The sequence below is a fragment of the Prunus dulcis genome, chromosome 5, assembly GCF_902201215.1.
Source record: "Prunus dulcis chromosome 5, ALMONDv2, whole genome shotgun sequence".
In the NCBI taxonomy this organism is placed as follows: Eukaryota; Viridiplantae; Streptophyta; class Magnoliopsida; order Rosales; family Rosaceae; genus Prunus; species Prunus dulcis.
The window spans coordinates 13,128,828-13,151,993 of NC_047654.1; the positions used below are offsets into that span (position 1 = coordinate 13,128,828).

At 37.6% G+C, this 23,166-nt stretch overlaps 4 protein-coding genes across 7 annotated transcripts; 3 read left to right on the top strand and 1 right to left on the bottom strand.

Moving 5' to 3' along the window:
• Positions 1-2,970: 2,970 nt before the first annotated feature.
• LOC117627092 (cytochrome P450 94B3) lies at positions 2,971-4,828 on the top strand. Its single transcript, XM_034359002.1, has 2 exons — positions 2,971-3,785; positions 4,012-4,828. Exons 1-2 carry the CDS (start codon positions 3,002-3,004, stop codon positions 4,758-4,760), a joined length of 1,533 nt encoding a protein of 510 aa, XP_034214893.1. The 5' UTR covers positions 2,971-3,001; the 3' UTR covers positions 4,761-4,828.
• Positions 4,829-6,709: 1,881 nt separating this feature from the next.
• Positions 6,710-9,965, bottom strand: LOC117627093 (SWI/SNF complex component SNF12 homolog). Its single transcript, XM_034359003.1, has 3 exons — positions 9,854-9,965; positions 7,771-9,577; positions 6,710-7,161 (listed from the first exon to the last, which is right to left on the bottom strand). Exons 2-3 carry the CDS (start codon positions 9,324-9,326, stop codon positions 7,092-7,094), a joined length of 1,626 nt encoding a protein of 541 aa, XP_034214894.1. The 5' UTR covers positions 9,327-9,577; positions 9,854-9,965; the 3' UTR covers positions 6,710-7,091.
• Positions 9,966-10,171: 206 nt separating this feature from the next.
• LOC117628027 (60S ribosomal protein L17-2-like) lies at positions 10,172-12,005 on the top strand. The gene is made up of 7 exons (XM_034360374.1): positions 10,172-10,281; positions 10,462-10,498; positions 10,677-10,717; positions 11,061-11,291; positions 11,379-11,481; positions 11,567-11,634; positions 11,766-12,005. Exons 1-7 carry the CDS (start codon positions 10,279-10,281, stop codon positions 11,832-11,834), a joined length of 552 nt encoding a protein of 183 aa, XP_034216265.1. The 5' UTR covers positions 10,172-10,278; the 3' UTR covers positions 11,835-12,005.
• A 1,334-nt stretch (positions 12,006-13,339) lies between these two features.
• On the top strand, positions 13,340-22,660 carry LOC117627190. 4 transcript variants are annotated; one of them, XM_034359134.1, is made up of 28 exons: positions 13,343-13,515; positions 13,650-13,845; positions 13,997-14,118; positions 14,248-14,364; positions 14,589-14,735; positions 14,896-15,267; positions 15,370-15,527; positions 16,212-16,333; positions 16,431-16,522; positions 16,738-16,981; positions 17,095-17,158; positions 17,726-17,871; positions 17,976-18,046; positions 18,142-18,315; positions 18,960-19,031; positions 19,195-19,296; positions 19,388-19,477; positions 19,603-19,678; positions 19,781-19,874; positions 19,982-20,051; positions 20,207-20,386; positions 20,664-20,786; positions 20,875-20,958; positions 21,044-21,228; positions 21,363-21,501; positions 21,596-21,655; positions 21,775-21,879; positions 22,031-22,660. In XM_034359134.1, the coding sequence occupies exons 1-28, from the start codon at positions 13,420-13,422 to the stop codon at positions 22,142-22,144; spliced, it is 3,615 nt and encodes a 1,204-aa protein (XP_034215025.1). In that variant the 5' UTR covers positions 13,343-13,419; the 3' UTR covers positions 22,145-22,660. The 4 variants fall into 4 exon arrangements, 3 of the variants coding, with proteins under 3 accessions (XP_034215025.1, XP_034215027.1, XP_034215024.1); XM_034359136.1 differs by having other exon boundaries at positions 14,896-15,258; XM_034359133.1 differs by having other exon boundaries at positions 14,896-15,527.
• The last annotated feature ends 506 nt before the right edge of the window (positions 22,661-23,166 follow it).

Below are 23,166 nucleotides of genomic sequence, written 5' to 3' on the forward strand. Positions count from 1 at the left end.
TCGTGTTCTGTAAATTACATTTGGCTTCTTTTATAGCATAACTTCCCAATATAGTGAACTGCATACATGTTCTTATTGATTAGAAGTTATAACAGGAACTGTTGTGAGGAATTCATCTCTTCAATCAGTGGCGAAGGCTAGAGATGCTTTGCTTCCTTCAGGAGCTGCATGGGAATTGGGAGAGTTTTTAGCAACAAATCTGGCTATGGTGTCAAGCTGCTGCTAATGAAAATGTTGAAACATTTTGCCAAAATCTTGAGAAAGGACAAAGGGGTGTGCTCGGCAGTTTAGAGGGTGTAAATAAGAGCACTAAAAAAGAAATAAGAGAGAGCAGAGAGGACAAATTTGGTGAGATATGCAATCTAGCCCTATGGGCCCAGAGCCCATAACCCAAACTAGTTGACAAGATGCAATTGGCCCCAGAACGGAGTAGTTGCAAACGAACTGTATTATCACAATAAGATATGCAAGGGGTCCAGAAATCATCTCTTTATGAACATGGGACTTAAATATGCATAAAACTATAACATTAAAGAATACATAAAACTATGCTTCAAAGTTATACTACTCCCAACTTGTCGTCACTTACCACGACGGATTCAATTCAAACTTTCCTCAAACTTAAAAAATAAAAAGAAAGGGGACGGGGAGGAGAGAATCGACTTTTTGTCTTTATTAGGATTTTTACGTTGTTGTGAGCTAAATCGAACTCAAATGTAAAAGAATAGACATTCTATGCAAATTAAGTGACTTAATTCTCGTTTGTAATGTGTGAAACAGTTGTGAGTGAGCCGTTAATTTACATAAAACATTTCAAACCACGTGCATCAATGATTGGTGTTTCGCAGCTTGGACGGTGCAGCACACTGCAGAGGTCCCTTTATATTTTGAACTGGTTCACTATAATTTCTGATAAGAGAATCTGACTTATGGGAAGCTCCAAGTTATAAACATGGTTCCCATTTTTTAAACTAAGCCTAAGTGGACCCTACTTGAGGCTTGTCCTCATTGGGAATACGGGCGCCGTATTGATGATATTGAAGGAAAATGATTGGTTGCTGTCACACTATTACTTGATGGTTTCTCACTTTTATTGTAACGAAGAGAAGATAAGAGAAGAGAAGAGAGGAGGCTGACAAATGTGTCAATATCTTTACCCATAAAGAGGAACAGCTTCAAGGCTAGTTTCCCACCAAACAAAATGATGAGCTGGCTCACACATGACCATATGCCCTATTATTATATCCCAAATCGGTTGAAGAGTTTAGTTTGTTATTACGTATTATTGGAGATGCTCACTGAATTTTAATTTGTAATGACTATGTATAAAGTTATAATAGATTTTAACTGGACGGTGTGTATTACTCAAATAATTTGAGATAGACAAGTCCCGCCTCAAATGATCGTGATCTCATATTGCTCATTAATTCTTTGATGACTGTCGGTTAATTCTTTTTTCTCTTGTCTCGACTTCAAATGAGAACTTTAATTCTTAGCCGTTTTAAAAATATCTAAATTTGAAGGTCATTATTCTTACTTCAAATACAGGTTTGGCTTGGACCCGGGAAATCTTTGTTGATGTTGTCTTATACCTAATGGTATCTTTGATGCTGAGAAAGGAAACCAAATAAGATAAGGCAAGTCTGAATTGAACGGTTGTTAATTGTTCTCCAAGTGCTAGTTCCACTTTGGGAAAACAAAAACGTGCTTAATAATTTCCATGTGGGTTTTTTTATATTTCGGCAGAGAATAAAGCCACGTTTAATAATAGGTAGCCCAGTTGTTTTTTTATTTTTCTTCTTCTTCTTCTTCTTCTTCTTTTCCATTTGAATTGATACTTTATACGACGAAGTCAAAACTCAGAATTTGATGGAGAATTTCGAGTCTGTGTATGAAAGGTGGAGACTCAAAATCTTTCAGACTACTTTGAATTTTGATTTGATGATATTATAGTAAAGTAAATACCAAAGCTACTAAACCTGGTGATTACTATATTAATTATTCTGTGGCACGTCCTTTGCTAATTTAATTACTCAAATTAAGGTCAAACTCTGGTGATTACTATATCTCACAGCCAATGCTATGAAGAGCTTCTATATATCATATATGTTATGGTCATTCACTGCACCTTTTTTTATATTATTCTTTACGTCACAATCATTAAAAAACTCCATAATTATCATAAACTATTGAGTTCCGAACCTCTACATTTGAAGAGCATACCTGAGTCTTGAAAATATTTTTACTATTTTCCTCATATTCTTCGTATGATCATTTCAACTAATACATGAGACTTCTAATGCTATATATTTCTTTGTGTATTATAATATAAAATTTAAACCGCAAACCGCAAACCACTAGCTTGCATGCCAATAATTCTACCATTGAGCTAAGACCCATTAGCATCCCATAATATGTGTTAAGTATAATGGGGACGTTCCTTTTTTTTTTTCTTTTTTTTTTTCATTTAAAGCACAGTTTGCCGAATTAAATAGACATGAATTTGGCATTGAATAATGAATTCAAAACAATACTAACTCTAACACCATGTTAAATGTATTTTTTTTTTTAAAGTAATTGAGAGGTTATTTTAGAAATTCAAAAAAAAATCTAAAACATCAAGTTTTTTTTAACAAAATTTGTTTAGTTGGATCCTAGTTATCGGATTTAAGTCACGAAAAATAAATATGATATGTTTTACGTATTAACAAAAGAGTTTAAGGGAAAAACCTAAATTTTCTATTTTTAGAAAGAAAAAAAAAAAACGACTTATTATTATTGTTGCACATTGTAAACAAGTAGAGTAGGGACGGCTTCACTATCTCAAGATGTAGACCTTATAGCTACGCTTGAGTGGAGACCTCACAAATTTATGACAATAAACTATTAAAAGTGTACACCTACGCTGCTACGCATATATATAATACCCCCCTTCTTGACCCTCATCCTTCATACTCAAAAACTCTCATTTCCAAACCAAAGTTTTCTCGTCAAGGCAGCCATGTTTATCACTCTCCTCTTACTTTGGTCTCTACTTTTGTTCCTTCTCTACTTCTTGAAAACCATCCCAAAATCTCATACAAACTTACCCAAATCACCTTTGATCAATTCTCATGGCCCTCCTTCCTATCCCATAATTGGTTGCCTAATCTCATTCTACAAGAACCAGCACAACCTTCTTGATTGGTACACCAGTCTTCTCTCAAACTCGCCGTCACAAACCATTGTCGTGCACCGAATAGGTGCACGCCGTACCATTGTGACAGCGAATCCATCCAACGTGGAGCACGTTCTCAAAACAAACTTCACAAACTTCCCTAAAGGCAAACCGCTAACTGAATTCCTCGGCGATCTTCTTGGCTGCGGCATATTCAACGTCGACGGCGATTTGTGGTCCACTCAGCGCAAGCTTGCGAGCCACGAGTTCAGCACAAAGTCACTGAGAGAGTTTGTGGTGAAGACTCTTGAAGAAGAAGTGGAGCACCGACTCATCCCACTGCTTGAGGAAGCTGCAGCAAGCAAAAGTGTGTTGGATTTACAGGAGATATTGAGGAGGTTTGCTTTTGACACTGTGTGCAAGGTGTCTCTGGGATCCGACCCATTTTGCTTGGACTTGACCCGACCCGTGCCCCCTCTTGTGGAAGCTTTTGACTGTGCTTCCGAGATAAGTGCCAGGCGTGCCACGGCTCCTTTGTATTTGATGTGGAAGGTGAAGCGTGCTTTGAACATTGGGTCTGAAAACAAGCTCAAGGAAGCTGTTAAACTCGTTCATGGCTCGGTTCATGGTATGAAATTTCCATAATATCCTGATTTTTATTTATTTATTCGACCAAAAAAAGATTGTTCATGGTTCTAGGTATCGATTTATCCGTATTATCAATATTTTCTCAATTTTTAATAATATCGATCACATATTGATAACATATTAGATACTGTAGATTGTTAATCAATATGTCGTTTTTGGTTTCTTTGGCCATTGATAGTTAATTCTTTGATTTGATTTTGTTGCAGAAATCATCCAAAACAAAAAGAAGATTCTTGAAAAAGATGAAGGATGTGAAAGCCATGACATGTTGTCACGCTTGTTATTAGCAGGGCATGGCGAGGAAGTAGTAAGAGACATGGTGATAAGCTTCATACTAGCTGGACGAGACACCACATCAGCAGCCATGACGTGGCTCTTTTGGTTGCTCAGCAAGCATCCAAGCATAAACCACCAGATTGTGAATGAAGTTGAAAACGTACTAGGACAAAACACTAGTACTGAAAAATTAGGTTTCGAGGATTTACAAAAAATGAGGTTTTTGAGGGCTTGTTTGTGCGAGTCTATGAGGCTCTACCCACCAGTCCCATGGGACTCAAAGCATGCTGAGGTGGACACTGTTTTGCCAGATGGTACTTGGGTTGGGAAGGGGGATAGAGTCACTTATTTTCCCTATGGGATGGGGAGGATGGAGGAGTTGTGGGGCAAAGACCGGTTCGAGTTTAATCCGGACCGGTGGTTTGATATAGAACCCGGTTGTGATGATGGTGGGGTTCTGAAATCCATCAGTCCATACAAGTTTCCGGTTTTTCAGGCCGGTCCAAGAGTATGTCTTGGCAAGGAAATGGCTTTTATTCATATGAAGTATGTGATTGCTTCGGTGTTGAGGCGGTTTGAGATCAAACCGGTTTGTGAGAAGGAACAGCCGGTTTTTGTTCCTCTATTGACGGCTCACATGGCTGGTGGGTTGAAGGTCTTGGTTCGAAAAAGAAATTAGAATGGCAATACAAAACTTTCTATGTAAACTCATTTAATCAATCAATATTTTGTGCACATTTGTACTTCTTTTGTTAGTTTTTGTTTTTTTCATTAACGATGGAATTCAAACTTGAAATGTCTTCTTTTGTTAGTTAAATTTGTTGAAATACAAAATCATATCTTCGAAAAATGATAGTTATAACAAGATAATATTGACATAAATGGTTCATTTTAAGAAGTTACACAAGTTTAACTTGCTTTTTCAGTTCAAATAAACTCAAGTCCAAACTTATACAATTGAGCTAAAGCCCCACCCATTGTAAATCAATTTGACATATGCAAACTAAAGATCAAAGATTCCAATAGGTTTAGGTTAAATTCCGGGATGTTGACAACTTGAATTTGACCTAATCTTGATCGAATTTGATACCAAAAGAGAAAAAAAGAAAGAAAGAAAGGAATAAAAAGAAAAGAAAAAAAATCAAAGCGCGTATGAATAAAGCGGCATACATGTGAGATGTCAGAAGTGTGGCTCCCAAACTAGGCTGCATGTAACTAATAATGTAAGTAGAAGTCTAGCAGACTAGACAGCATATACGTGCATGTGGAGGAGCTCTGTTCAAATATATTTGCAGCTACAATACAACATGCTTTCTTTGTTTCAGAAGAATATACCAATCTGAACTGGTTTTTTTAAAAACCTTTTACCCCCTGACCCTGAAATTCAATTCATAAAAAGGGAACGTAGTACAAGGTACAAACCCCCATTTAGATGAAGCGAAAATTCTACAGTGGAGTTCCAAGATCCATGTTCACCTCATTTTCAGCAAGCAGAACTTTAGATGGCCACAAAAACCCATGTGGAATCCTTAGAGAGCTACAAGTTTACAACATTATCAATGGATTTCACCTGCCTGGACAATGCAAATGGGTAGGTGCCACGTGTAATTCATCTTTGAGAGTTCTATCAACCTTCCTTGTTGATGAATGATTGACCGTCCTCCATTGACATAAACTTCCCGGGCCACGTTTGAGTCTGATTGATTTGACGTCGAGTGCGATGTCTATGTGATTTGATGGAAGTTTTAATAGATTTTACATCTATTAATGGCATGTGTATTGATTTTTAATTGGATTATGAGAAATTGAATTGATGCGGAGTTGAATTGAGGATAATTAGATTTTGGATTTTTATTGAAGTTGTTTACTAAACCATATGGATTGAAGAGAGTTAGATTTCGGATTCTTATTGAAGTTGTTTACTAAATCATATGGAATTGAGGTAGAAGTGGTATTAATTACTAAAATGTCCTCTTTGTTAGGTTAAAGTAGATGACAAATTTAAAAATTTTAAAATTGTATGAGAATATAATGGGTAAAAAAGATGAATTCATAATGAGTTAGTCCCCCTTACTTTTCAATTCCTTAATGTGAAGTAAACACAAGAATTCTCTATAGGTGGAATTCAATTCATAATGAGAATTATAATTCATAATTAGTAAACACACCATAATAATTGAAAGTTCCAGTCTGCCCACCCACTTCGCCTAAGTTTGAATTCTCTTTCCATAAATTAGATTAGTAATTTAGAATATCATATTATTAAAAAGAACAAATACAACAATTGCACACGTGAAAGTTAGGGCTTTTTTTTCGGGTCAATAATTAGAAGCAGATTCCATTCTTGTACCATAAAAGCAAATCCCACTCAACCTTCTGAAATGTACATGACATCTGACCCTGGGGGCTGGTACCGAATGCGTGCATTATTTGGCATGTAACGTCAAAGCCAAAGCTGGGACACACAACGTCAAAATTATGGGCAACCAAGAGCAGATGAGTTAGGGTATGAAGCTTTTGCATAAAGTTTTTTTTCTTTCTATTATGGAATGGAAGACTACAAATTTTGACTTTTACCTTTTACCATGTACAATAATTGACCCTATAGAATAACCAAAAACACCACCCTCAACCCAGGTGTTTCAAGTCTTTCAGCCATATCACAAGAACAAGGTCTACAAGTCCAGACACTCAGCATCACCAAGCAAAATTCAGGCGAAGAAACAACATTATGTTTCCCATTAATAAAAAAGAAAAATATATATATATATATATATTTTTCTTTCCACAGCTGGTCGTATATCATCATGAATCTAATACAATTAAGAAGAATTTCTACTAGAAAGCTACTCAACGTATGCTTTCTGTCTACAGTATTTCAATACTCTCCTAATAAAAAGGGAAAAGATTGAAATCAAGAAACGAAATAAACATGAGAGGAAACAACAAGACCTAGATATTTTGGAAAGCACACTACTGCCATTTATTGAAAATTAGGCAATTCCTTATTTCAAGTGCTTCCAGGAGCATCACTTCCCGCCGACTTACGGTTCAAGTAACGAATAACAGCATCCTCAACCCTGAAAAAAGAAACACCACAATGGAAATTAATTCTGAGAAAATGATGGCAAACTTCCTAATTTATACATATAATGCCTTGACTCTATTCAGTTTCCATGACAAAGGTTGAAGTCCTACCATATCTGATTTGCTACATGTAGGGAAACTAACATCATATACTGCTAGAATTGGTAAATCTTATACGGTAGGGGCAAGTGACTAACAGAAAATTAAATTCTGCAATATTTTCAAGACATTTTAGGCAGCTTAGTTTATATATCAGACCAAGAAACTGTGAATTACAATTCTTTTTTCAAATTGATGCGGGGAATTTCTATTTCAAAATAGAAGATACAGTATTAGATGTTGACGTTATGCTCACTGAGTAGGGATTGTATTACTAATACAAACGCTAGGTAAACCTAGGGATTTTATATAAATAAAGGTTACCATGGAAATCCAAGAACTGAAAGGCAACTGGCCCATCTTAGTTTTCTCTAATCAAACTGTATTAGTTGGCAAGCTCTAAATAGTGACATGAAGTTATTTGAGCAGTATAATCCTACTAAGCAAGCATACAAAAGAAACACATAAAAAGTGTAAGCATAAAATGCAGAGCACAAGCTTACCAGGGTTGATTGTAGAAATCAGAGCGCCGCTCCTTTTCCGCATTACGACTAGCATCTCCAGCAACAAGCTTCAGATCCTTGCTCTGAGAAGCAATCAAAGTATTAATGAACTCTGCTGGAGATTGACTGAACCCAAGAAAGAAAGACCGCCGCCGACGATGTTCATGGATTTTTTTGATAGATGCACAAATCAATTCATCACAAGCATCAATCTCTTTGTTCCTCTCGGTGCTTGCCAAGAATGCAGACATCTCCTTCTCTAATGGCATAGGTACATCAACCAGTATATCATGGCAAGTAGTTCCAGCTGGACAATTTCCTGAAAGTTTTATCTTATGCTCTATATTTATAGGCTGTGGTGGAGTTAAATGCTGAGATATCTTTTGTGAAACCATAGAAAACTTCATCTTCTCTTCCCCAAAAACCTTCTGAAGAGGTGGATCACACACAAATAAAGTGGGGTCATTTGGGTTCTGCAATTTCCTGGCCTTCACATAGTGCCAAATAGCAGCTATAACTCGAGGCCGTGTCTCTACCTCAATTCCCAGAACTTCATTCAGAGCCGGGGAAAGTTTAAATTTCTCAGGTGCATAATTCATCTCCAGTCTTATTATTGCATTAAACTCCTTGTCCCCTTTTCTTTTGACTTCAAAGCCATCATGAAGAGCGGGTGAACGAGCACTTTCCCATAAAATCACATGGTTATCTGGATAGAGGCTTTTGTCCAAGTATATGGTAATCTTCTTGAACAGAGATGAAAATTTTGCCCTTGATTTCTGTGTCATTCCAGCCACCACAGGATCATTCCCCTCTTCCAATAACCTCCCAATTATCTTCAGTGACCAAGAAGGGGGTTCTGCATTTGTCTTCTCAGGAGTTGTTTGCGTCTGATTTGCAAAGGTGTTGAAGACATAAATTCGAACTGTTTTCTGAACACGGGGAGGACATTTAAGGGACTCCTGGATGTCGATCTTCTTCCTTGCCAAAGCAGCATCAACACGAGCCTCAAATTCAAGCAATTGAGTATAGAGACCAGACTCTGGCAGAAGTGCAGCCACTTTGTCTGGTATTTGTTTATCAGGTAGTTTCCGCTTCTTTCTACGAGCAGCTGGGGTGAGCTCCATGGTTTTAAATGGTGAAGCCGTGTTGGCATTAGATGAACCTGGAGGCCGAGACGGTGGCTTCTGGTTAGCCCGCTTGGCAGAGCCCGTGCTAGGCGTTGCTATGGAGGGTGAAGCGGCACCAGCATTACTAGTATTGGCACTATGCAACTGGGCAAGGGACTGAGCTTGAGCTTGCAACTGAACAAATTGGGCATGAGCAGCTTGAGTTTGGGCCTGTGCATGAGCATTCACGTACTGTGCCTGTGCAAGTGCCTGAGCTTGGGGCTCTGACAACTGAAAGTGACCCGGAAAATGAGACCCACCTTGAGTCTGAGGCTGTGATTGAGATAGAAGATGAGGCTGGTGGTTCATGGCCATAGGTTGTGGCACTGCCCCAGAATTACCAAAATGGGGTGGCACCCCTACATTCTTGGCCTGATTATTATTATTCATCGACTTGGTTATCTAAAAACACAATCTTTAACACCAAACTATTCCATCAAAAACCAATAAAACCCTAATTGAAACCTCTGAAACCCCCAAACTTCCATATGCCAACAAAAAAATTCAAACTTGGGGCTGGCCTCTACCAAGCTTTCTCCTCCAGCTCCTAAAAAATTCACGATATTTGCACCTATAAAGAGCTCCAATTGAGCATGCACAAACTTCCCAGCAAGAATTTGCAGAAGCCCTGCTTTATTTTTCTGTGCAAGAATATAAAACCCTAATTTTAGAAGCCCAGAATTCAAAAATCAAAAGCAGCGCACTTTGAACCCAATTTGAGCATTTAAAACTCACAGACGAGCTAGTGTGTTCAAAGCTTATACAGGCTGTGCTAATTCAAATTAATCTTGTTTACCAGAATTCAGACGCTAATTAATTTATAATAAAAGAAAAGAAAAGAAAAGGAGAAGTAGGAAATAAAATACATACGACAAGAATTAGATAAGCAAATAATTAACCAAACGACATGTCCTTACTTATTACTAAAGCTTTTGTTGCTTCTCCTCCTCGCTGCTTTCAGATCGGCACCGGAGCTAAAACCAGTTCTCTCTCTCTCTCTCTCTCTCTCTCTCTCTCTCCCCTGTGGCTTTCTGCAATTGTTGAAGTTACAAAAGTGCCCTTTTTTAAACGACGGCCTGTAAAATTGTTAACGCGTGGCGGGAATCTAGTGGTTGGCTGTATATTTGTTAGATTAGCACGTGGGTGAATTCCAATATTAGAGGAAAGCCCAATTTAAAAGGCCCATTTTATTACAAGTGTTAGGGTGGGCTCTGGCCCAAATAAAAGGTTCGTACCCACAAGCAGTTGGTAAAAAACCCTACTCTCTCTCTCTAAAACCCTTGGCTTCGTTAATCTTTGCGAGCTGGGAAGGAAAATCCTAGCAGAGCCTGTGGGAGCAGCCATGGTGAGTTGTTTGGATTTGATTCTTGTGTTCCTGTTTCTCAAAGCAATGCAATTGGAACAAAGTTTTGTTTTTTTGACATCAAAGAAGAAATCACTTCAGAAATAAAAATCTTCCCTTTGGTTTCTTGAGTTCTTATGAGATGTTGGATTGAATTGAATTGAATTTTTTTTTTTTTTTCAGGTGAAGTATTCCAGAGAGCCAGACAACCATACCAAGTGTAAGTACCTGCTATTATTTGTTAAAACTACTGGTTTCTTCTCATTTAGTGTTAATTAAGTTTTTGTTTGGTAGCTGAGCAGAGATTAGTTTAGATTCGAAGTTTGCATTTTTTTTAATAATCGTTTAGGGTTTCTTCAAAATCTAATAATTGTATTATTCTGCAATTGTTAAATCAGCCTGCAAAGCAAAGGGCAATGATCTCCGAGTGCATTTTAAGGTACGGAGACGAAATTTGATGTACATATGGGGTTGACTGGAACATGATTGATGAAATTTTCTTATGCAAATTTTCTGTGCCAATTTTTCTAATGAATACAATGTGGGTTGTCATATATGTTCACAGTTGTTTGGCTATTGGTTTTTTTTCCCCTCATTTTTGCTTTATAGTTTATATCATCAAATTTGTGATAGCTACTGAAATTTTTGGAGTGCTTTAAAAAGTTAGAATGTTTCTATGTGCTTTTTATGTTTTATATAACTGTTTGTTGGTCAGCACTTCCGTTTTCACCTGCTAAGTTCCTGCAATATATTGCTACAATTATCATTTATTTTCTCTACAGAACACAAGAGAGACTGCCCATGCTATTCGCAAGCTGCCTTTGATCAAGGCTAAAAGGTATTTGGAGGATGTTTTGGTCCACAAGCAAGCCATTCCATTCCGTCGCTTTTGTCGCGGAGTAGGGCGAACTGGTCAGGCTAAGAATCGCCATTCAAATGGACAGGGACGGTGGCCTGTTAAATCTGCAAAGTTTATTCTCGACTTACTTAAGAATGCTGAGAGTAATGCAGAGGTATGTTGTACTTATATTTGTTTTTTTTGTCACTACTGTTTAACATATGCTTACAGCATGTATGTTTTCTGCTGACATATTCTCTAGGTGAAAGGTTTGGATGTGGATTCGCTTTATGTATCTCATATCCAGGTAAACCAAGCCCAGAATCAAAGACGCCGCACATACCGTGCTCACGGGAGAATTAATCGTGAGTGTTTCTAATCTTCCGAGTACCATCCAGTTTCTTAAGTGTTTCAACCTTCATAATAGTGACATTTAAATTCCTTTGGCAGCTTACATGTCATCTCCATGCCATATTGAGTTGATTTTGTCAGAAAAGGAGGAGCCTGTCAAGAAAGAGGTAATTGAATATTTGTTTGTTACCTATTTTAACTAGGAAAAGGTTGCGGGTTGTTTATTCATCGGATTTTGCGAGTAGTATTACTTAAGATTCCCTCATTGACGTTATTACATTGTTTGTTGGTTATGCAGCCTGAGACTCAGCTGGCGAGTAGGAAAGCAGAGAAGGGTCGAACTCTACGCAGTGGTGCTGCTTCTTAAACAATGATGACCTACTTTAAGATGTTATGAGTTGGGGTTTTTTTCTCTTTGTTGTCATCAGTAGCAAGAGAACCTTGTGGTTCTGTTAAACCTCATGTTGGAAATGTTATGGTACTTGTATTGTTTCTTGGATCTTATATGAAAATGTGAAACTTGTTTAGACTCCTTCAAGCTCTGTTTGCCCTGAGTACATTGTTTCCGACGACAAAACTGTGAACTGAAGACGATAGATACTTTAATTGATAGTGATATCTTTAGGGCCCGTTTGATAACGATTTCATTTTTAGTTTTTAGTTTTAATTTTTTTGTGTTAGAGTATAGAGTAAAAAATGGGAGAATAAAAGTGAGAATGAGAGTGGAGATGGGATTGAGGTGGAAGATGAGAAATTATTTAAGAAAAATCATGGGAAGAGAGAAAATTGTTGGAGAGGTGTGCCTTCTTGTATTTGCTGATTGTTCAAGCAAAGCTGACGTGGTGCATGAATAAAGGCTGCATCTTTATGAAGTTGGTCAAGTCAAGTGTATAACAATGTTAGTGAGTTAATAATTGTTTACTCATTACTTAAACTCACTAACATTATAAGTTGTAGAAAATAAACTTTGTACCTTCACGTGCACATTTTATAATACATCCATGACTATAAATCACAACACAAAACCCATCATGATTCCATAAAAGCTCTTAAATTCTTTGTTTAATTATGATAGTAATAATAATACAACTCTCATCACAAAATATCCTTGTAAATATATAAGTAATTAGTCTATCAAATTTATTCAACTCCCACAAATGCATAGGTTATACATACAATTTGTGTGTAATGAATATATTATACATATCTAATGTATTTCAAAGAGATTTACTTAATATAATCAGTTTGTGCGCTGTTGGTAACTCTTAATTGTTAATTGATGTATCACTAAATAATTGTTATTGTGTGCGTGAGAAAGATGTTAACATTATTCACTTAAAAATTTTATTAAAAAAATCTATCAATTTAAGAAATTCAATCAACCAAATTCCACTTGCCAAAACATAATAGGTTGAAACCAAGACACTAGGGCTTAGGAGGAGCCTCCTTACATGAGTTGTTGCTCTTAAGTTTTATATAAAACCTTGTCACTTCTACAAGTATAAATGCAAGTACAAAAAGACAAAAACCCCCCACTAGATTGATCATTGAAGAACCAAACCCCCTCAAGTCAAGTCCCCTCTAAAATCATAACCTCTTCTTCATTATAAAACACCCATCGGCGCATTTTAGGAACAACCTAACAAAACTTGCTAACGTGCAACACCAAGTCCTTGTCAGTCGTGGCTAGTTGCTACATCGCGCTGCTTAGCCTACGCCGTCGTCTCCCTCTATAAAATCCAACTTGGGGACATCAATCTTCCATGCACCAACCGAACACAAAGAAAGAAAAGAAAATAATATTTTATCACTTTTGAAAAACACAAACTATAAATGTACAAAACAAGACCATAAAAATAATTAAAATCTCTATCTTTCTCTCTCTCTCTCTCTCTCTCTATAGCATTTCTAGCTGAGAAAAAGAAAAAGAAAGGAAACGAAGAGAGAGAGCCATGGTTTCAACGAGGCGAAGTGGATCTCTCTCTGGAAATAACAGCAAACGATCGTCGTCTTCCGAGGACAAGCCTCCGTCACCAAAACGACATAAGGTTTTTGTTGGCATAGAAAAATCGGATTTTTCTTCTTCTTTTCATTTGTTTGGTTTTTTCGGGAGGGTCAAAGATTGGGTTTTTGGGGTCGTGAATCGTGAGATTTAGGGTTTTGATTTGGGATAATTTTGCAGGTCGAAAATGGCGGTGCTTCAGAGAAAGTGACGCCGGAGGTGGATAATTCGAAGGAGCTCTGTACGCCTCCTCCGGCGGCAGCCGATCCCGGAGAATGTGGTCTCGGCGATGTCCCGGCCGCCGGAGACGGCGTAACTTCTGGGAAGACCGACGCTGCTACGCAAGCTGTCTCGGTCACGCCGCCGATCGCCGAAGGTAGGGTCTTGGCACTCCGACGATTCATTTCTTTCTCTTTAATGTTTGAATTTTGTTCTTTAGCTTCTGTTTTGCCTCAACTTGTGTTTATGGGGTATGGGTTTCATTGAAATTTGAAAAATTGGAAATGTTGGTTTGGTGGTTTATGAAGGGTCTACGCCTGTGGTGGAAAAGCCGAGGAGCGCATTTTCGTCCTGGAGTTTTTATCAGAAGCAGAGTCCTAGTTTCGAGACATCGACACCTTGGTGCAAGCTTTTGTCACAGTCTGGACAGGTATTTCGTGCTTATCTTACAAATGTTGAATTAGAACCTGTTTTGTGATTTTGGACTGGACTACTCTTTTAAGTGTTTTGCTTTGGCTCTGTATTTGACGTTTATTTATCGGTTTTTTTTAAACTGCAGAACATAAATATTCCTATTTGCACAATGAATTTCACAATTGGTGCAAACAGACAGTGCAATTTTTCTTTGAAGGATCAGACCATTAGTGGGTTCCTGTGCAAGATCAAGCGCACGCAGGTATTATTGGAGAGTCCCATTTCTAACATTTTGTTCGTAATTTACAACACTAGTGCGCGCAGAGGCATGCAGCGACTTTCATTCATCACTAGGTTATGATCAGGGCTTCCCAGTGGAACTGAGAGCTGTAGTGACCTACTTGGGTAGTCACTGGTTTTCATTTTCTGGTTTCATTAAAATATGTACATGCAGTTTGACCACTCATTGTTTCTGGACATGATCAGCATGAGGGCGGTGCTGTAGCTGTTCTAGAAAGTACGGGAAGCAAGGGATCAGTGCAGGTAAACGGGACAAATGTCAAGAAAGGCAACAGCTGTATGCTTAACCCGGGTGATGAAGTGGTCTTTGGTTCGCTGGGCAACCATGCTTATGTATCCTTCCTCGGTGGTTTACTTCTCTACTTCTCTATTCTGATATTCCAGTCTTAATTTCTGTACAGTCCCTGTATCACTTTCAGTCACTTGTGTAACTTTCTAGGCCTATACGTGTTTTTGTGTCTCTATGGATAATTTCCTTAACTTGTATCAATAGATTTTTCAACTACTTCTGACTGAGGCTGCAGTTAAGAGTTCAGAGGTTCAAAGTGGTATTGGAAAATTTCTGCACATGGAAAGGAGGGCAGGAGATCCTTCAGCTGTGGCTGGGGCTTCCATACTGGCTTCTCTTAGTTTGAGGCCGGAACCATCACGATGGAAGCCTGCAGCTCAGACCACCAGTAAAGTTCACCCAGGTGCTGATGTACCAGCTCAGTCTGTTGTTCAAGATGGTAACGAAGTTGAGCTCGATGGCCTGGAAAGTAGCTCGACTCCGAACAGAGCGGCTGACAAAGCTGAAGATATTGGAGCAATAGACAAGAATCTTACTCTGGACTCCAACCACGATTCTGGAATAGAGGCAGGCAATGTAAAACTCTCTGGGATGAATGATTTGCTAAGGCCTTTATTGAGGATGTTAGCTCGATCACCTAGTTGTAAACTAAAATTGAGCAAAGGTATCTGTAAACAGGTATTGGAAGAAAGAAACGAGTGGGCGAGGGATTCGCAGTCAGCATCAACGTCAGGCATGTCTCTTCGGTGTGCTGTATTTAAAGACGGCATTCATGCAGGCATTCTCGATGGAAAAAGCATAGATGTTTCCTTTGATAACTTCCCATACTATTTGAGGTATTCTTTATTTTATTTGGTAATAAGACAGTTTTCAATATGTTAATTAGAAATAGTCATCTAATTTATGCTTTATTCGCCAACTTTATTTTTAATTTGAGCTATACAGTACATTCTTTGTTGACCATCATGCAACAAGTGGTCTAGCGAAGCAGTTCTTGTTCTTCTAAAAATAAAAATTATATATTTGTCATCGGTTGGATCTGCAGCCCCATGCATCTTTGCATATATATTTTAGATATGAAATATGTGATTCCATATTCTGCATTCTCTCTTTGCTGTACTTTGCTTTCTGTTCTTATGTTTTCTGTAGTAATCTAGTGACATATAATGTTGAAATTTGTCGTCAAAGAAATTTGTAGGAATGTGTCTTTAGATTGACTCATGAAGAAGGAAATTTGGGGTTAGCTGGACCTTAGTCAAGTTTGTTTTGGTTGAAGCTGCAAAGTGTGATGTCATGTCATTAGTTCTGTCCACTCTTTATTCATGCTTTTATTTGATGCATATTTGCTTCAGTGTGTATGTTTCTTGTTAGTGTTGTGGTGATTATGAAATTGATACTGCTGAGTGCTGTAGTTGTTATTTTAGTATGCCGATTCTTTTACGACTGATTTCTACCCAGTATGATTGTTAATTAAAATATGCACCAGTAATTTATGGAGTTCATATTTTTGCTGATTTCAGTGAGAATACGAAGAATGTGCTGATTGCAGCTTCCTTTATACATTTGAAACATAAGGAACATGTGAAGTATACCTCAGAGCTTACTACTGTGAACCCTCGCATTTTGCTCTCTGGTCCTGCAGGTATGGATATTGCTGTGTTCATTCTAAAATAACCCATTTATGATATTTGGTTTTTGTTCTCGGAACTGAAAATTATTGTTTCTGAATGCTTTCACAGGGTCTGAGATATATCAGGAAATGCTGGCAAAGGCCCTTGCACAATATTTTGGGGCTAAGTTGCTCATATTTGATAGCCACTCATTTTTGGGTGTAAGCTAAACGGCACCTTCTTAGCATTTGCTTAAGTACTCACTTCTAGTATACTTCCTTATTCTTGGGATATAATCATTCTCATTTTGTTCCACTGAGTAAAATTATAATATTTTGCTTTAGTATCATTATCAATATTCCTTTTGTACTTCTGTCTATAATTATAGCTTACCAGAGCTAATTAGAGGGAATTACCAATAAAAAATGTTCTATAGGGTTTATCATCAAAGGAAGCTGAGCTGCTGAAGGATGGATTTAATGCAGAAAAGCTCTGCAGCTTGACCAAACAAAGCCCCACACCCACGGATGTGGCTAAAAACACTGATGCATCAGCTTCCGAAACAGAAGCACCGAGCTCTTCAAATGCACCTTCGAATGGCCTGGAATCCCAACCAAAGATGGAGATTGACACCATCCCCTCTTCCTCAGGGACATCGAAGAATTTCTTGTTTAAAATAGGTTTGCACTTTGCAGATATCTTTCTGCTGCTCTCTCCCAGACTAAAAGTTTCTTTTTCATTTTTATACTTATATATGTAACTTCACATGGTTCTTAAAAACTACAATATGCAGGTGACAGAGTAAAATTTATTGGGTCATCTTCCGGTGCCTTGTATACCGCAGCATCTTCTTCACGGTACTATAATTATAAACATTAGTGGAATGCTTCTGTTGTTGATACTATTTGTGTTTTGAGAATGTGTGGTTTTGAATTGAACTTGATTTATGCATATCGAAATTTCCTACTATACTGGTGTAATGTGTGAGTTTGAACTTTATATCACGTAATATTGTTTAGGACTACATTTATCTACCAGTTGTTTAATTGTATGATCTGTTTCTAGCAATTTTGAAACGGCTTGATCCGTATCCTGTTGTTTCTTTACAGTAGGAGGTACATAAAATTTGTAGCATAGATTGAATTTAGTGTTTGGTTCCTTGGAATAATGGTATTCCCTATATCAGTTAGTTAATAATTCTTGGAATATTTACCAGCAGTATTATTGAAATGTATTATATACTGATACTATAGTTTCTTCTCAATGTACGTGTATAAATTCGCCACATACATGTTCTTCACTTACAACCGAGTGTAATATTGTATCATGTTACGATACTGTAAACTTTGGCCGCTCCTATAATCTACAATGTGGTCCATGTATTGTGTTGTATTATTGCACTGATGCTGGTATATATGCTACAGGGGCCCAGCAAGTGGAACCCGGGGAGAGGTTGTACTGCTTTTTGAGGACAATCCTCTGTCAAAAGTTGGCATAAGGTTTGATAAACCAATACCTGATGGTGTTGATCTTGGGGGTCTATGCAAAGGAAATGGATTTTTCTGCAATGGTATGAATTCAGTCATTAACAGTTCCATAGACTTGTACCTTTGTTTTCTTTTCTTCTTTAGGTCTGTACATATGTAAAACTTTTCTTACTCTCTCTCTCTTTAGTCTCTGATCTTCGACTGGAAAACAATGGTGTGGAAGATTTGGACAAGTTACTTATCAACACATTGTTTGAGGTGCCATATCTTCCATCATAGACTGATTTATTTTTTTACTTTTGGTTTAGTTTTATTTTCTCCTTATGAATTTATTTACGTTTTTTTTTTCAAAGGCTGTACTTAGTGAGAGCAGGAGTTCTCCTTTCATTTTGTTCATGAAAGATGCTGAGAAGTCCCTTGTAGGAAATTCAGATTCATTTTCCACATTCAGAGCCAGACTTGATAAGCTTCCAGATAATGTGGTTGTCATTGGTTCTCATACTCATACTGACAATCGTAAGGAGAAGGTAATTTATGTTTTAGCAATTTGTTCTTCAATCTGATACATGATATGAGGAATTAGCTATGTGATCTTTTAAGAACTTTCAACTTTAAATGAACAAATGGAAATTGCAATAGAATTTGAAATGTATAAACCTATGTATCAATGCTATATCATCAATGCTATATCATCAATTATATGCATGTATGCACCAAAGATGCATGATCTGGTTTATTATCATGTAAAAGAGAGTAAGTCCATAGGAACCAACAGTATGGTTGATTGTACAGAAATTTTCTTTTTGATGTATAAAACCATCCTTACCTATGTTTTAGACAATGAAATCGAAAGTATATCTTGCTAGCATTTCTTTCTGCTCTAGGTACTGTCGTCCAGCCGATGCTCAATACTTTGAGCCAATATTGAATTTAAAGAAACACTCTTGATAACCATGTATATATCGACTTAATAGCATTAGGTGTGTAACCATGCAAGACGGATTAGGTGGTAAAAACTTGTGGCAGTTAAATCACTAGAAAGTGGGGGGAGGCTGTAAGATTGCTTGAACTTGAATGTTTATTTTGCTTCCTTTTGAACTCCAACCTTGGATTAGATGGCCTTGGAAAAGATTACGGTTTATCTTAAATGTTCTCCTCCTTTCTCTTGCAGTCACACCCTGGTGGTCTGCTTTTCACGAAGTTTGGTAGCAATCAAACTGCTCTTCTTGATTTGGCTTTCCCGGTAATGTTTATAGAACTCTAACAAACATATGCTTTTGCTTATGCATTTGATGTTTCTTTTAACCTTTTGCATAACGGCTTAGTTTAGTTATCTGTCTTAAAATTTTGCGAAGTCTGGATGGAGCCCTTTTGTTACTCTGACCGTGGATTCTTCCTGGTTTCAGGATAGTTTTGGAAGACTACATGAGAGAGGGAAAGAGGTTCCCAAGGCAACAAAACTTCTGACCAAACTCTTTCCTAACAAAGTAACCATTCATATGCCGCAGGTTTGTATATTGGGTTCCTGTTGAATAGAGGTTTTTTTTCTTCCCTTGGCGGGGCTTTCCTTAACATGCTATGAAAGTTTAACCATTTCAGGATGAAGCACTTCTTGTCTCATGGAAGCAACAACTGGATCGAGATGCTGAAACCCTTAAAATGAAGGGAAACCTGAATCTCTTGCGCACTGTAAGCTTTTGTCTTTTTGGGGTTTCAGGCTGTCTTGAGTTCTATTTCCTTTTTGTCATGGAAGTGTATGGTTACAGCTGGTGAGCTATAAAGATGATAATCATGGTGCACTATCTCATCTCTAGGTTCTCGGTCGATGTGGAATTGAATGTGAAGGACTTGAGACTCTATGCATCAAGGATCAAACACTTACTAATGAAAGTATGCGCCATTTCTGATATATCAAAGATATCGATAGTTGCTTATGGTTTTGTTTTGTTTCTGCTATATTTTGTGACTTATGTTTTGTTTCATCTGTTGCAGGTTCAGAGAAGGTAGTTGGATGGGCTTTAAGCCATCATTTAATGCAGAATCCTGAAGCTGATCCACAAGAAAAAGTAGCTTTGTCCGGTGAGAGGTAATTGACAGCTCATTTCTTGCCATCTTCATGAATAATTGTTAGCTGAAATATCAGTTATTGGATGGATATTACACAGTTGTAATGCCATGTTGCAATTCTGGCAGCATCCAGTACGGACTTGAAATTTTACAGGCTATCCAGAATGAAACGAAGAGCTTGAAGAAGTCACTTAAGGTAGTTAGCTGGATTTTTGTTTCCAATAACTTTTATAAGCATCCTTTTTTGTCCTGAGTGGAATTATTCCAAGATTTGAAATAACTCTTCATTTTTCCTTACAAGGTATTCTATGTTAATCTTAACAGTGATTTTTTTTTTTTGGTTGAAATCAGGATGTTGTAACTGAAAATGAATTTGAGAAAAGGCTTTTGGCTGATGTTATTCCTCCTAGTGACATTGGAGTTACGTTTGATGATATTGGAGCCCTTGAGAATGTGAAGGATACATTGAAGGAATTGGTCATGCTTCCATTACAAAGGCCGGAGCTTTTCTGCAAGGGGCAATTAACCAAGGTTTAAAGCTTTATCTGTATTCAGAGAAAATATGATTCTTTATTCGATTGCTTTAAAATTGTACGGCTTGTATATGCATGTGATATTTAATATTGTTGTTTATATGAATTACTTCTGATAGACTTCTGATAGTGCGTTGTTTTACTGTGTCTGAGATGCAGGTTGTCATCTATGAACTTGTTTATTTTTCAGTACTAGGTTGATACATGTTTAGATTTGAGTATTTTAAGCATCTGATGGTGAGTGTAGATCATGTTTATATGTCTTCTGTGTGCAGCCTTGCAAAGGCATCCTGTTATTTGGCCCCCCTGGAACAGGCAAGACAATGCTTGCAAAGGCTGTGGCTACAGAAGCTGGTGCAAACTTCATCAACATATCCATGTCAAGTATCACATCTAAGGTTGGCATTTTGGATAGTTTGGCTATAGTATAATCTCATAAGTGATTTCACTTCACAATTTTAAATCATTTTATCTTCTTTGGTGCAGTGGTTTGGTGAGGGTGAGAAGTATGTGAAAGCTGTTTTCTCGCTAGCTAGTAAAATTGCCCCTAGTGTTGTATTTGTTGATGAAGTAAGGTTCTTTTATCCCTTAAACAATAAATTTATTTTGTGTTATTGTTTTAAACTTATGCTCTCATTGTTGGTGGTGGTAATAGGTTGACAGCATGTTGGGACGGCGGGAAAATCCAGGGGAGCATGAGGCAATGCGTAAGATGAAAAATGAATTTATGGTAAATTGGGATGGTTTACGAACAAAAGAAGCAGAACGAGTTCTAGTACTGGCAGCGACAAACAGGCCTTTTGACCTTGATGAGGCCGTCATTCGAAGGTTGCCGCGCAGGTAAACATCACGTCCTAATTGGAACAATAGTTTCATGTACCTATTCCGACACCTGTGTTTACACTTCAACCCACACATCTGCTACCCTTTTATTATATGATGTTTTTTTGTTTATAATGATTCTTCTCCTGCAGGTTGATGGTAAATTTGCCAGATGCTCCAAATAGAGCAAAGATATTAAAAGTCATACTAGCAAAAGAAGACTTATCTCCCAGTATTGACTTTGATGCAATTGCGAGCATGACAGATGGATATTCTGGAAGTGACCTTAAGGTAATAAATGCAATACTGTTTTTCTTGGTAGTTTTTTTGTTTCTTTATCGGGTATATTTGAGTATCTATATCAATAATTGTTGTTATATTGCAGAATCTTTGTGTAACTGCTGCACATCGTCCAATCAAAGAGATTTTGGAGAAGGAAAAAAAGGTTCATCTTTTTTCCTTGGGTTTTTTTTTTTTTTTTTGGGTTTAAAATCATTAGACCAAACGTGGTACTTAGTCAAGTTGTGCCTGTTGATTTAATCTCATATGTTCCACTGGTGACAGGAGCATGCTGTAGCTGTGGCAGAAGGTAAACCTGCTCCAGCTTTGAGTGGCAGTGCTGATATACGGTCTTTGAACATGGATGATTTCAAAGATGCTCATGAGCGGGTAAATCGCATATTGAATACCATTAGCATGCCTTCTTTCTGTTCCCTCCCTCTCTCTCTCTCTCTCTCTCTCTCTCTCTCTCTCTCTCTCTCTCTCTCTCTCTCTCTCATTATTGCGGCTTTAAATTTTTGAACTTGTTATCTGGAAATAGGTATGTGCTAGTGTTTCATCGGAGTCCGTCAACATGACTGAGCTTTTACAATGGAATGAACTATACGGCGAAGGGGGTTCTAGAAGAAAGAAGGCCCTTAGCTACTTCATGTGAAGGCATCCTTTGTACAAAAGGGGTTTTTTTTAAATCATTTTTTTTCTTAGAAATTTTCGCTCCTACAATCATCTACAGTTCTCCTAGAGCCCGAAGTAATTTTGTCCACATCTTAGTTCAGGCTTTCTGGAGAATCATTTTGTCTGTAAAATGAATTTCAGTTTATCAAAGCTGTTTTTTTCCCCTTGTCCTTTAGTTTGATGGTGGCGGATACAGGGGAAGTGAAGCCTTCTAAAAGGAGAAGTGGCTTGGCTTCCACTGCTTGTGTTTTGTTTCCCATCATCCCTTTTGTCTGCACAAAGAACGGTGCCAGTTAAATCAAAAATTACTGTGGTGATCATAGAGTGAAAAACAAAAGCCAAAGACGGAATGGCCATATGTGCATATAGTCATTGTTTTATTGCGCTCGTCGGAATTGAACAATAAGTCATTTTTCAGTAACCATTCACTATGAAGTGATTTTTTTGAAGTATCAAATGTATAATAGGTGCTGGCTCACCAGATTTTCTGGTCTCACATTTGTTTTATTCTCCCGCATTTCCTCCCTTCAAACATTTCCTGACGTATTTTTAATTACAACATGTTCATATGCTGATGAATGTTGAATTTTGTAAGTAATTTATCAGATGACACCAAGGGTTATCCCTAAACACCCAAGAATTCCCTCTTGACAGGACAGATAATATTAAGAATTGGCAGATGTGGTTAGGATAATATTAAGAATTGGCAGATTAAGAATTGGCAGATGTGGTTAGGATAATATTAAGAATTGGCAGATGTGGTTAGGTCAGTCGGTCAATACAGTGTGTTCGTCGTCTTTTTATATCCGAGTCAAAACCCCCCACCCAATTAGCATATTAGAGAAGTGTAGACTTGTAAAAGAATTTGAGTGTCCAGAGACAATTCTTGGGTGTTATTCGAATCCACCTAAAAGGAAGCAAATGTTCTCTAGGCCCATCTTGTGTTTGGTCTACTTGGGCTACGTTTTTACTTTGTCATTAAGATTTCAACCCAAAAAGAAA